Source organism: Patagioenas fasciata, chromosome 39, assembly GCF_037038585.1.
Source record: "Patagioenas fasciata isolate bPatFas1 chromosome 39, bPatFas1.hap1, whole genome shotgun sequence".
NCBI lineage: Eukaryota > Metazoa > Chordata > Aves > Columbiformes > Columbidae > Patagioenas > Patagioenas fasciata.
This window is the reverse complement of record NC_092558.1, coordinates 923273-935136: the sequence shown is the minus strand read 5'-3', so window position 1 is coordinate 935136 and position 11864 is coordinate 923273. Positions and strand designations below refer to the sequence as shown.

The following is an 11864-nucleotide window of genomic DNA, read 5'->3' as shown; positions in this document are numbered from 1 at the left end:
TCCCCATGTCCCCAGGATGTGTCCCAATGATGAGGCTGGATTGGTGTCACATTGTCCCCAGGTGTCCCCATGTCCCAGCAGTGATGCTGGATTGGTGTCCCCATGTCCCAGGCCGTGTCCCCAAGGTCCGGATGTCCCCACGGTCCCCATGTCCCAGGATGTGTCCCCGAGGTCCTGGTGTCCCCAGGGTCCCCATGTCCCAGGCCGTGTCCCCGAGGTCCTGATGTCCCCATGTCCCAGGATGTGTCCCCGAGGTCCTGGTGTCCCCAGGGTCCCCATGTCCCAGACCGTGTCCCCATGTCCCGGTGTCCCCATCCACATCCCCGTGTCCCCTCGTCCCCCGCTGTTTTCCCGCCAGCACCGCCCTCCCCGGATGGGCGTGGCCAACTCCGCCCCCACCCAATCATCGCCCGCGAAGCAGCTGGTGGGCGTGGCCCTCCGCAGGCGGGCGGGCGTGGCCACGCCCCCGCGCGGGGGCGTAATGGGCGGAGCTTCCCCTTCCGCAGCGCTGCCGCGGGGGTGGGCGTGGCCAAGGGGGCGCAACCACCAACCAATGAGAACCCAAGCAGCGGTTCCCCGCAGCCAATGAGACAGCGGGGGCTGAGCCGTCCGCCAAGGGGCGCAACCAGCAACCAATGAGGACTCGAGCAGCGGGGCGCGGCAGCCAATGAGGCCGCGGGGGCGTGGCCGGCCGCCCCGGTAGCGGCGGCGATGGCGGAACGCGGCGCCCCCCGCGTTCCCTCCGCTCCGGGACCCCCGGGCCCCCCAACCCCAGCCGGGGTTCCCGGGGTGTCCCCCCCGCTCCCCGGGACCCCCGGAGCCCCGGGGCCCCCAGGCCGCCCGGTGCAGATGAACCTGTACGCGACCTGGGAGGTGGACCGGAGCTCCCCCAGCTGCGTGCCCAGGTGAGGGGGACCCCCTCGGATCCGGACCCCGGGACCCCCCCCAGGACCGGGACCGACCCCCGGGACCGGGATCCGAACCACCGGGACCCCCCCCGGGAACGCTGCGGGGAAGGGGGGGTGGGGGCACCGGGGACACCCCCCTCCCCCGCTCCGTAACGTGGTGACAACCCCTGTGCCCCCCCCCCAACTGCCCCAATGATCCCCCCACTCCCGTGGTGACCCCCGGGCCCCCCCACCATGGTGCCCCACCCCGCCCATAAACCCCCCAGAGCCCCCCCATGGTGTTTCTCCCCATAGTGCCCCCCTATGCCCCCCCACGGTGCCCCCCCCATAGTGCCCCCCCATAGTGCCCCCTATGACCCCCCCACGGTGCCCCCCCATGGTGCCCCCCCATAGTGCCCCCCCATAACCCCCCACGGTGCCCCCCTACAGTGCCCCCTATGACCCCCCACGGTGCCCCCCCCATAGTGCCCCCTATGAACCCCCCATGGTGACCCCCCCATGGTGTCCCCCCATAGTGCCCCCTATGACCCCCCACGGTGCACCCCCATAGTGCCCCCCATGACCCCCCATAGTGCCCCCCATGCCCCCCCACGGTGCCCCCCCATAGTGCTCCCTATCACCCCACCATGGTGATCCCCCCATAGTGCCCCCCCCAGGACCCCCCTTAGCACCCCCCTATGACCCCCCCATGCTGACTTCCCCCCATAGTGCCCTCCCATAACCCCTTTAGTGCCCCCCCATAACCCCCTATGAACCCCCCCATGGTGCCCCTCCATAGTGCCCCCCCATAGTGCCCCCCCCATAACCCCCCCATGGTGCCCCTCCATAGTGCCCTCCCCATAACCCCCCCATAGTGCCCCCCCCATAACCCCCCTATGACCCCCCTATAGTGCCCCCCCATAATCCCCCTATGACCCCCCCCATGGTGCCCCCCCCATAACCCCCCTATGACCCCCCCATGGTGCCCCCCCATAACCCCCCTATGACCCCCCCATGGTGCCCCCCTATAACCCCCTATGACCCCCCCATGGTGCCCCCCCATAACCCCCTATGACCCCCCCATGGTGCCCCCCCATAACCCCCCTATGACCCCCCCATGGTGCCCCCCCCATAACCCCCCTATGACCCCCCTATAGTGCCCCCCCATAATCCCCCTATGACCCCCCCATGGTGCCCCCCCATAACCCCCCTATGACCCCCCCATGGTGCCCCCCCCATAACCCCCCTATGACCCCCCCATGGTGCCCCCCCATAACCCCCCTATGACCCCCCCATAGTGCCCCCCCATAACCCCCCTATGAGCCCCCTATAGTGCCCCCCCATAATCCCCCTATGACCCCCCCCATGGTGCCCCCCCATAACCCCCCTATGACCCCCCCATGGTGCCCCCCCATAACCCCCTATGACCCCCCTATAGTGCCCCCCCCATAACCCCCCTATGACCCCCCCATGGTGCCCCCCCCATAACCCCCCTATGACCCCCCCATTGTGCCCCCCCATAACCCCCCTATGACCCCCCCATGGTGCCCCCCCCATAACCCCCCTATGACCCCCCCATGGTGCCCCCCCATAACCCCCCTATGACCCCCCCCATAGTGCCCCCCCATAACCCCCCTATGAGCCCCCTATAGTGCCCCCCCATAACCCCCCTATGACCCCCCCCATGGTGCCCCCCCCATAACCCCCCTATGACCCCTCTATAGTGCCCCCCCATAACCCCCCTATGACCCCCCCATTGTGCCCCCCCATAATCCCCCTATGACCCCCCCCATGGTGCCCCCCCATAACCCCCCTATGACCCCCCCATTGTGCCCCCCCATAATCCCCCTATGACCCCCCCCATGGTGCCCCCCCATAACCCCCCTATGACCCCCCCATGGTGCCCCCCCATAACCCCCTATGACCCCCCTATAGTGCCCCCCCCATAACCCCCCTATGACCCCCCCATGGTGCCCCCCCCATAACCCCCCTATGACCCCCCCATTGTGCCCCCCCATAACCCCCCTATGACCCCCCCATGGTGCCCCCCCCATAACCCCCCTATGACCCCCCCATGGTGCCCCCCCATAACCCCCCTATGACCCCCCCCATAGTGCCCCCCCATAACCCCCCTATGAGCCCCCTATAGTGCCCCCCCATAACCCCCCTATGACCCCCCCCATGGTGCCCCCCCCATAACCCCCCTATGACCCCCCCATGGTGCCCCCCCATAACCCCCCTATGACCCCCCCATGGTGCCCCCCCCATAACCCCCCTATGACCCCCCTATAGTGCCCCCCCATAACCCCCCTATGACCCCCCCATAGTGCCCCCCCATAACCCCCCTATGACCCCCCCATTGTGCCCCCCCATAACCCCCCTATGACCCCCCCCATGGTGCCCCCCCCATAACCCCCCTATGACCCCCCCATAACCCCCTATGACCCCCCCATGGTGCCCCCCCATAACCCCCCTATGCCCCCCCCATGGTGCCCCCCCATAACCCCCCTATGCCCCCCCCATGGTGCCCCCCCATAACCCCCCTTTGACCCCCCCATAGTGCCCCCCCATAACCCCCCTATGACCCCCCCATAGTGCCCCCCCATAACCCCCCTATGACCCCCCTATAGTGCCCCCCCATAACCCCCCTATGACCCCCCCATTGTGCCCCCCCATAACCCCCCTATGACCCCCCCATAGTGCCCCCCCATAACCCCCCTATGACCCCCCCATAGTGCCCCCCCATAACCCCCCTATGACCCCTCTATAGTGCCCCCCCATAACCCCCCTATGACCCCCCCATAGTGCCCCCCCATAACCCCCCTATGACCCCCCCATGGTGCCCCCCCATAACCCCCCTATGACCCCTCTATAGTGCCCCCCCATAACCCCCCTATGACCCCCCCATAGTGCCCCCCCCATAACCCCCCTATGACCCCCCCATAGTGCCCCCCCATAACCCCCCTATGACCCCCCCATAGTGCCCCCCCATAACCCCCCTATGACCCCCCCATTGTGCCCCCCCATAACCCCCCTATGACCCCCCCCATGGTGCCCCCCCCCATAACCCCCCTATGACCCCCCCATAACCCCCCTATGCCCCCCCCCATGGTGCCCCCCCATAACCCCCCTTTGACCCCCCCATTGTGCCCCCCCACGGTGACCCCCATGACCCCCCCCCCATTGTGACCCCCCCAGGCTGTTCACGCTGCGGCTGCAGCGGCTGCTGCTGGTGAGGGGGGGGGGGCAAGGACCTGGGATCCGTCGTCATCGCCGTCAAACTGCAGGTGGGGGGGGCACGGGGGACATGGGGGGGGGCATAGTGGGGGGGGACACATGGACCCCATAGGGGGGCATTTGGGGGGGAGGGACATGGGGGGGACACAAGGGATGGGGGGGCATAGGGGACATGGGGGGGGACACTTGGGGGGGGACACAAGTGACATGGGGGGGACATAGTGGGGGGATATGGGGGGGGACACATGGACCCCATAGGGGGGACATGGGGGGGACACAAGGGATGGGGGGGGATAGGGGACATGGGGGGGATACTTGGGGGGGGACACAAGTGACATGGGGGGGACGTAATGGGGGGCATGGGGGGGACACAAGGGATGGGGGGCCATAGGGGACATGGGGGGGGACACAAGGGATGGGGGGGCATAGGGGACATGGGGGGGACACTTGGGGGGGGACACAAGTGACATGGGGGGGACGTAATGGGGGGCATGGGGGGGACACAAGGGATGGGGGGGCATAGGGGACATGGGGGGGGGGGGGACACTTGGGGGGGGACACAAGTGACATGGGGGGGACACAAGGGATGGGGATGGGGGGGCATAGGGGACATGGGGGGGACACTTGGGGGGGGGACACAAGTGACATGGGGGGGACACAGTGGGGGGATATGGGGGGGACACAAGGGATGGGGGGCCATAGGGGACATGGGGGGGGACACAAGGGATGGGGGGGCATAGGGGACATGGGGGGGACACTTGGGGGGGGGACACAAGTGACATGGGGGGGACACAAGGGATGGGGATGGGGGGGCATAGGGGACATGGGGGGGACACAAGGGATGGGGGGGCATAGGGGACATGGGGGGGGACACTTGGGGGGGGACACAAGTGACATGGGGGGACACAGTGGGGGGATATGGGGGGACACAAGGGATGGGGATGGGGGGGCATAGGGGACATGGGGGGGTCTCATTTACCAGGGAGAGCTCAGTTATTCCCCCCCAAATTAATTATCCCCCCCAAATTAATTATTCTTCTCCAATAATTTATTCCCCCCAAATTAACTATTACCGCCCCATATTAATTATTACCCCCCCAGTTATTTATACCCCCCCACGTGGTTTACCCCCCCACACACGTGGTTTACCCCCCCCCCACGTGACTTACCCCCCCCCCCACGTGACCACCACCCCCCCCAGGGCTCCAAGTTATTTATCCCCCCCAATTAATTATTCTCCCCAAATTAATTATTACCCCCCCCACGTGATTTACCCCCCCACGTGATTTACCCCCCCATGTGATTTACCCCCCCACATGATTTACCCCCCCCATGATTTACCCCCCTCCAAGTTATTGCTCCCCCGTGATTTATGACCCCCCCCTCATGATTGCCCCCACCCAGTGACCCCCCCAAAACTGATCACCCCCCCAAAACTGATAACCTCCCCCCCCAGTGACCCCCCCCAAAACTGATCACCCCCCCCAAAACTGATCACCCCCCCAAACTGATCACCCCCCCCCAAAACTGATCACCCCCCCAAAACTGATCACCCCCCCAGTGCCCCCCCCCAAAACTGATCACCCCCCCAAACTGATCACCCCCCCAGTGAACCCCCCCCAAAACTGATCACCCCCCCCAGTGCCCCCCCCAAAACGATCACCCCCCCCCAAAACTGATCACCCCCCAGTGCCCCCCCCAAAACTGATCACCCCCCCAAAACTGATCACCCCCCCAGTGACCCCCCCAAAACTGATCACCCCCCCCAAAACTGATCAGCCCCCCAAACTGATCACCCCCCCCAAAACTGATCACCCCCCCAAAACTGATCACCCCCCCAAACTGATCACCCCCCCAAACTGATCACCCCCCCCAAAACTGATCACCCCCCCAAAACTGATCACCTCCCCCAGTGCCCTCCCCCAAAACGATCACCCCCCCAAAACTGATCACCCCCCCAGTGACCCCCCCCAAAACTGATCACCCCCCCCAAAACTGATTACCTCCCCCCCCAGTGACCCCCCCAAAACTGATCACCCCCCAAAACTGATCACCCCCCAGTGACCCCCCCCCAAAACTGATCACCCCCCCCAAAACTGATCACCCCCCCAGTGACCCCCCCCAAACTGATCACCCCCCCAAAACTGATCACCCCCCCCAAAACTGATCACCCCAAGTGACCCCCCCCAAAACTGATCACCCCCCCCAAAACTGATCACCCCAAGTGACCCCCCCCAAAACTGATCACCCCCCCCAAAACTGATCACCTCCCCCCCCAGTGACCCCCCCCCAAAACTGATCACCCCCCAAAACTGATCACCCCCCAGTGACCCCCCCCAAAACTGATCACCCCCCCAAAACTGATCACCCCCCAGTGACCCCCCCCAAAACTGATCACCCCCCCAAAACTGATCACCCCCCCAAAACTGATCACCCCCCAGTGACCCCCCCCAAAACTGATCACCCCCCAAAACTGATCACCCCCCAGTGACCCCCCCCCAAAACTGATCACCCCCCCAAAACTGACCCCCCCCCCCAAACCGATCCCCCCCAGGGCTCCAAGCGCGTGCTGCGCTCCAACGAGATCGCGCTGCCCCCCTGCGCCGCCCCCGAGGCCGAGCTGCACCTCACCTTCTCCCTCCAGGTACCGGCACCCATGGGTGCCCCCCCCCCCCATCAAAACGCACCCATGGGGGTGTCCGGGACCCCCCCCTTTTAACAATCTCCCCCCCCAGTACCCCCATTTCCTGAAGCGCGACGCCAACCGGCTGCAGGTGATGCTGCAGCGCCGCAAGCGCTACAAGAGCCGCGCCATGCTGGGCTACAAGACGCTGGCCGTGGGGCTCATCAACATGGCCGAGGTGGCACCCATGGGTGCTGGGGGGGGGCACGGGGGGGGGGGGCCGGGGGGGGCACCCCAGGGGTCATTAAGGCTCGTTAATGGTCATGAAAGTGGGGGGAATGGGGTGTCCTGTGGGGGTCAGGGTGTTTGTTCTATTGGGGGTCAGGATGATCCATTGGGTGCTGGAGGGTCCTGTGGATGCAGGGGGGAGGGCAGGGTGTCCATTGGGTGCTGGGGGGTCCCATGGGTGCTGGGGGGGGGGCACCCCAAGAGTCATTAAGACTCATTAATGGGCGTTAATGTGGGTTGGTGGGGGGGAATGGGGTGTCCTGTTGGGGTCAGGGTGTTTGTTCTATTGGGTCAGGGTGTCCTGTTGGGGTCAGGGTGTTCTATTGGGGGTCAGGGTGATCCATTGGGTGCTGGGGGGTCCCATGGGTGCTGGGGGGGGGCACCCCAAGAGTCATTAAGACTCATTAATGGGCGTTAATGTGGGTTGGTGGGGGGGAATGGGGTGTCCTGTGGGGGTCAGGGTGTTTGTTCTATTGGGTCAGGGTGTTCTATTGGGTGCTGGGTGTTCTATTGGGTCAGGGTGTTCTATTGGGGTCAGGGTGTCCTATTGGGGGTTGGAGGGGTCCCATGGGTGCTGGGGGGGGGCACGGGGGTGGGGGGGCCGGGGGGGGCACCCCAGGGGTCATTAAGGCTCGTTAATGGGCGTTAATGTGGGTTGGTGGGGGGGAATGGGGTGTCCTGTTGGGGTTGGGGTGTTTGTTCTATAGGGGTCAGGGTGTTCCATTGGGGGTCAGGATGATCCATTGGGTGCTGGAGGGTCCTGTGGATGCAGGGGGGAGGGCAGGGTGATCCATTGGGGGTTGGAGGGGTCCCATGGGTGCTGGGGGGGGCACGGGGGTGGGGGGGCCGGGGGGGGCACCCCAGGGGTCACTAAGACTCATTAATGGGCGTTAATGTGGGTTGGTGGGGGGGAATGGGGTGTCCTGTTGGGGTCAGGGTGTTTGTTCTATTGGGTCAGGGTGTTCTATTGGGGGTTGGAGGGGTCCCATGGGTGCTGGGGGGGGGCACGGGGGTGGGGGGGCCGGGTGGGGCACCCCAAGAGTCATTAAGACTCATTAATGGGCGTTAATGTGGGTTGGTGGGGGGAAATGGGGTGTCCTGTTGGGGTTGGGGTGTTTGTTCTATAGGGGTCAGGGTGTTTGTTCTATTGGGTCAGGGTGTCCTATTGGGGGTTGGAGGGGTCCCATGGGTGCTGGGGGGGGGCACGGGGGTGGGGGGGCCGGGGGGGGCACCCTAGGGGTCACTAAGACTCGTTAATGGTCATGAAAGTGGGGGGGAATGGGGTGTCCTGTTGGGGTTGGGGTGTTTGTTCTATTGGGTCAGGGTGTCCTGTTGGGGTCAGGATGATCCATTGGGTGCTGGAGGGTCCTGTGGATGCAGGGGGGAGGGCAGGGTGATCCATTGGGTGCTGGGGGGTCCCATGGGTGCTGTGGGGGGCACACGGGGGTGGGGGGGCCGGGGGGGGCACCCCAGGGGTCACTAAGACTCGTTAATGGGCGTTAATGTGGGTTGGTGGGGGGGAATGGGGTGTCCTGTTGGGGTCAGGGTGTTTGTTCTATTGGGTCAGGGTGTTTGTTCTATTGGGGTCAGGGTGTCCCATTGGGGGTTGGAGGGGTCCCATGGGTGCTGTGGGGGGGCACGGGGGTGGGGGGGCCGGGGGGGGCACCCCAGGGGTCATTAAGACTCATTAATGGTCATGAAAGTGGGGGGGTCAGGGTGTCCTGTTGGGGGTTGGAGGGGTCCCATGGGTGCTGGGGGGCTCTGGGTGCCCCAGTGACCCCCATGACCCCCGCACCCATAGGTGCTGCAGCACCCCAGCGACGGGGGGCTCCCATGGGTGCTGGGGGGGTCAGGGTGTCCTATTGGGGGTCAGGGTGATCCATTGGGTGCTGGGGGGCTCCCGTGGGTGCTGGGGGGGTCAGGGTGTCCTATTGGGGGTCAGGGTGATCCATTGGGTGCTGGGGGGCTCCCATGGGTGCTGGGGGGGTCAGGGTGTCCTATTGGGGGTCAGGGTGATCCATTGGGTGCTGGGGGGCTCCCATGGGTGCTGGGGGGGTCAGGGTGTCCTATTGGGGGTCAGGGTGATCCATTGGGTGCTGGGGGGCTCCCGTGGGTGCTGGGGGGGTCAGGGTGTCCTATTGGGGATCAGGGTGATCCATTGGGTTTGGGGGTTCCATTGGGTGCTGGGGGGCTCTGGGTGCCCCAGTGACCCCCATGACCCCCGCACCCATAGGTGCTGCAGCACCCCAGCGACGGGGGGGTCCCATGGGTGCTGGGGGGGTCAGGGTGTCCTATTGGGGGTCAGGGTGATCCATTGGGTGCTGGGGGGCTCCCGTGGGTGCTGGGGGGTCAGGGTGTCCTATTGGGGGTCAGGGTGATCCATTGGGTGCTGGGGGGCTCCCGTGGGTGCTGGGGGGGTCAGGGTGTCCTATTGGGGCTCAGGGTGATCCATTGGGTGCTGGGGGGCTCCCGTGGGTGCTGGGGGGGTCAGGGTGTCCTATTGGGGGTCGGGGTGATCCATTGGGTTTGGGGGTTCCATTGGGTGCTGGGGGGCTCTGGGTGCCCCGGTGACCCCCATGACCCCCCCACCCATAGGTGCTGCAGCACCCCAGCGAGGGGGGGGTCCCATGGGTGCTGGTGCTGCACCGCGCCCTGAAGGGGGCGGCCGAGCCCGTGGCCGAAATTCGGGTGAACGCGCTGAGCAGCCAACCCCTGGGTGCCGAGGGCAAGGGCAAAGGTCAGCACCCATGGGTGGGGGGGAGGGGGCACCCATGGGTGCTTGGGGGTGTGAGACACCCATGGGTGCTGTGGAGGGGTTCTGAGAATTGGGGCTCTGGGTATCGGGGGTTTGGGGAGCACCCATGGGTGCTGGGGGTCAGGGGGCACCCATGGGTGCTGGGGAGGAGCTGTGAGAACCAGGGATGCTTGGCAGAGCACCCATGGGTGCTGGGGACCCGTGGTGGGGGTGTGGGGCACCCATGGGTGCTGGGAAGGAGCTGTGAGAACCAGGGATGCTTGAATGAGCACCCATGGGTGCTGAGGGATCAGGGGGCACCCATGGGTGCTGGGGACCCGTGGTGGGTGGTGCGGGGCCCCCATGGGTGCTGGGGACCCGTGGTGGGGGGTGTGGGGCCCCCATGGGTGCTGGGGACCCGTGGTGGGGGGTGTGGGGCCCCCATGGGTGCTGGGGACCTGTGGGGGGGTGCGGGGCCCCCATGGGTGCTGGGGACCCGTGGTGGGGGGTGTGGGGCCCCCATGGGTGCTGGGGACCCGTGGTGGGGGGTGTGGGGCCCCCATGGGTGCTGGGGACCTGTGGGGGGGTGTGGGGCCCCCATGGGTGCTGGGGACCCGTGGTGGGGGTGCGGGGCCCCCATGGGTGCTGGGGACCCGTGGTGGGGGGTGTGGGCCCCCCATGGGTGCTGGGGACCCGTGGTGGGGGGTGTGGGGCCCCCATGGGTGCTGGGGACCTGTGGGGGGGTGTGGGGCCCCCATGGGTGCTGGGGACCCGTGGTGGGGGTGCGGGGCCCCCATGGGTGCTGGGGACCCGTGGTGGGGGGTGTGGGGCCCCCATGGGTGCTGGGGACCCGTGGTGGGGGGTGCGGGGCCCCCATGGGTGCTGGGGACCCGTGGTGGGGGGTGTGGGGCCCCCATGGGTGCTGGGGACCCGTGGTGGGGGGTGTGGGGCCCCCATGGGTGCTGGGGACCCGTGGTGGGGGGTGCGGGGCCCCCATGGGTGCTGGGGACCCGTGGTGGGGGTGTGGGGCCCCCATGGGTGCTGGGAAGGAGCTGTGAGAACCAGGGATGCTTGAATGAGCACCCATGGGTGCTGGGGACCCGTGGTGGGGGGTGTGGGGCCCCCATGGGTGCTGGGGACCCGTGGTGGGGGGTGTGGGGCACCCATGGGTGCTGGGGACCCGTGGGGGGGTGTGGGGCACCCATGGGTGCTGGGGACCTGTGGGGGGGTGTGGGGCACCCATGGGTGCTGGGGACCTGTGGGGGGTGTGGGGCACCCATGGATGCTGGGGAGGGGCTCTGAGAACTGGGGGTCTGGGGAATGGGGGGTTGGGGAGCACCCATGGGTGCTGGGGGGGCAGATTGAGGGGCGCCCATGGGTGCTGGGAGACCCACGAACCTGCAGCTCCTTGCGATGCCTCTGCCACCACCCATGGGTGCTGCGGAGGGGGGGGCTCAGCTTTGGGGGGTTGGGGTCACCCGTGGGTGCTCGGGGCTCCTCTTGGGTGCCCCCCCACCCATGGGTGCCCCCCCAGATCGCTCCCCCGACCTGGACAACTACTCGGAGGAGGAGGAGGAGAGTTTCTCCTCGGAGCAGGAAGGGAGCGACGACGCCATGCACGGCCAGGTGGGTGCCCAGCACCCTTGGGTGCCCCCCAGCACCCATGGGTGCCCCCCAGACCATTGGGTGCCCCCCAAGAACCTCCTGAGATCCCTCAACCCAAGGTGGTGATGGGAAAGTGTCACCTTGGGGTGTCCCATCCCCAGCACCCAACTGGGACCCTGTGCCCTTCTGGGTGCCCCCCAGCACCCATGGGTGCCCCCCAGACCATTGGGTGCCCCCCAAGAACCTCCTGAGATCCCTCAACCCAAGGTGGTGATGGGGAAAGTGTCACCTTGGGGTGTCCCCTCCCACCCCCAGCACCCACTGGGTCCCTTCTGGGTGTCCCCCCACCCTTGGGTGCCCCCCAGCACCCATGGGTGCCCCCCAGACCATTGGGTGCCCCCCAAGAACCTCCTGAGATCCCTCAACCCAAAATTCGTAATGGGAAAGTGTCACCTTGGGGTGTCCCATCCCCAGCACCCAACTGGGACCC

General features: G+C 66.6%; 1 protein-coding gene across 1 annotated transcript in view; it reads left to right on the top strand.

Moving 5' to 3' along the window:
* The first annotated feature begins 679 nt into the window (after nucleotides 1-679).
* PACS1 (phosphofurin acidic cluster sorting protein 1) overlaps nucleotides 680-11864 on the top strand; it is a 38330-nt gene continuing 27145 nt past the window's right edge. The window contains 7 exon segments of the mRNA XM_071801441.1: nucleotides 680-905; nucleotides 4086-4125; nucleotides 4127-4174; nucleotides 6679-6768; nucleotides 6860-6985; nucleotides 9631-9772; nucleotides 11304-11395. Coding sequence (XP_071657542.1) covers nucleotides 712-905; nucleotides 4086-4125; nucleotides 4127-4174; nucleotides 6679-6768; nucleotides 6860-6985; nucleotides 9631-9772; nucleotides 11304-11395 — 732 coding nt within the window. The 5' untranslated portion in view covers nucleotides 680-711.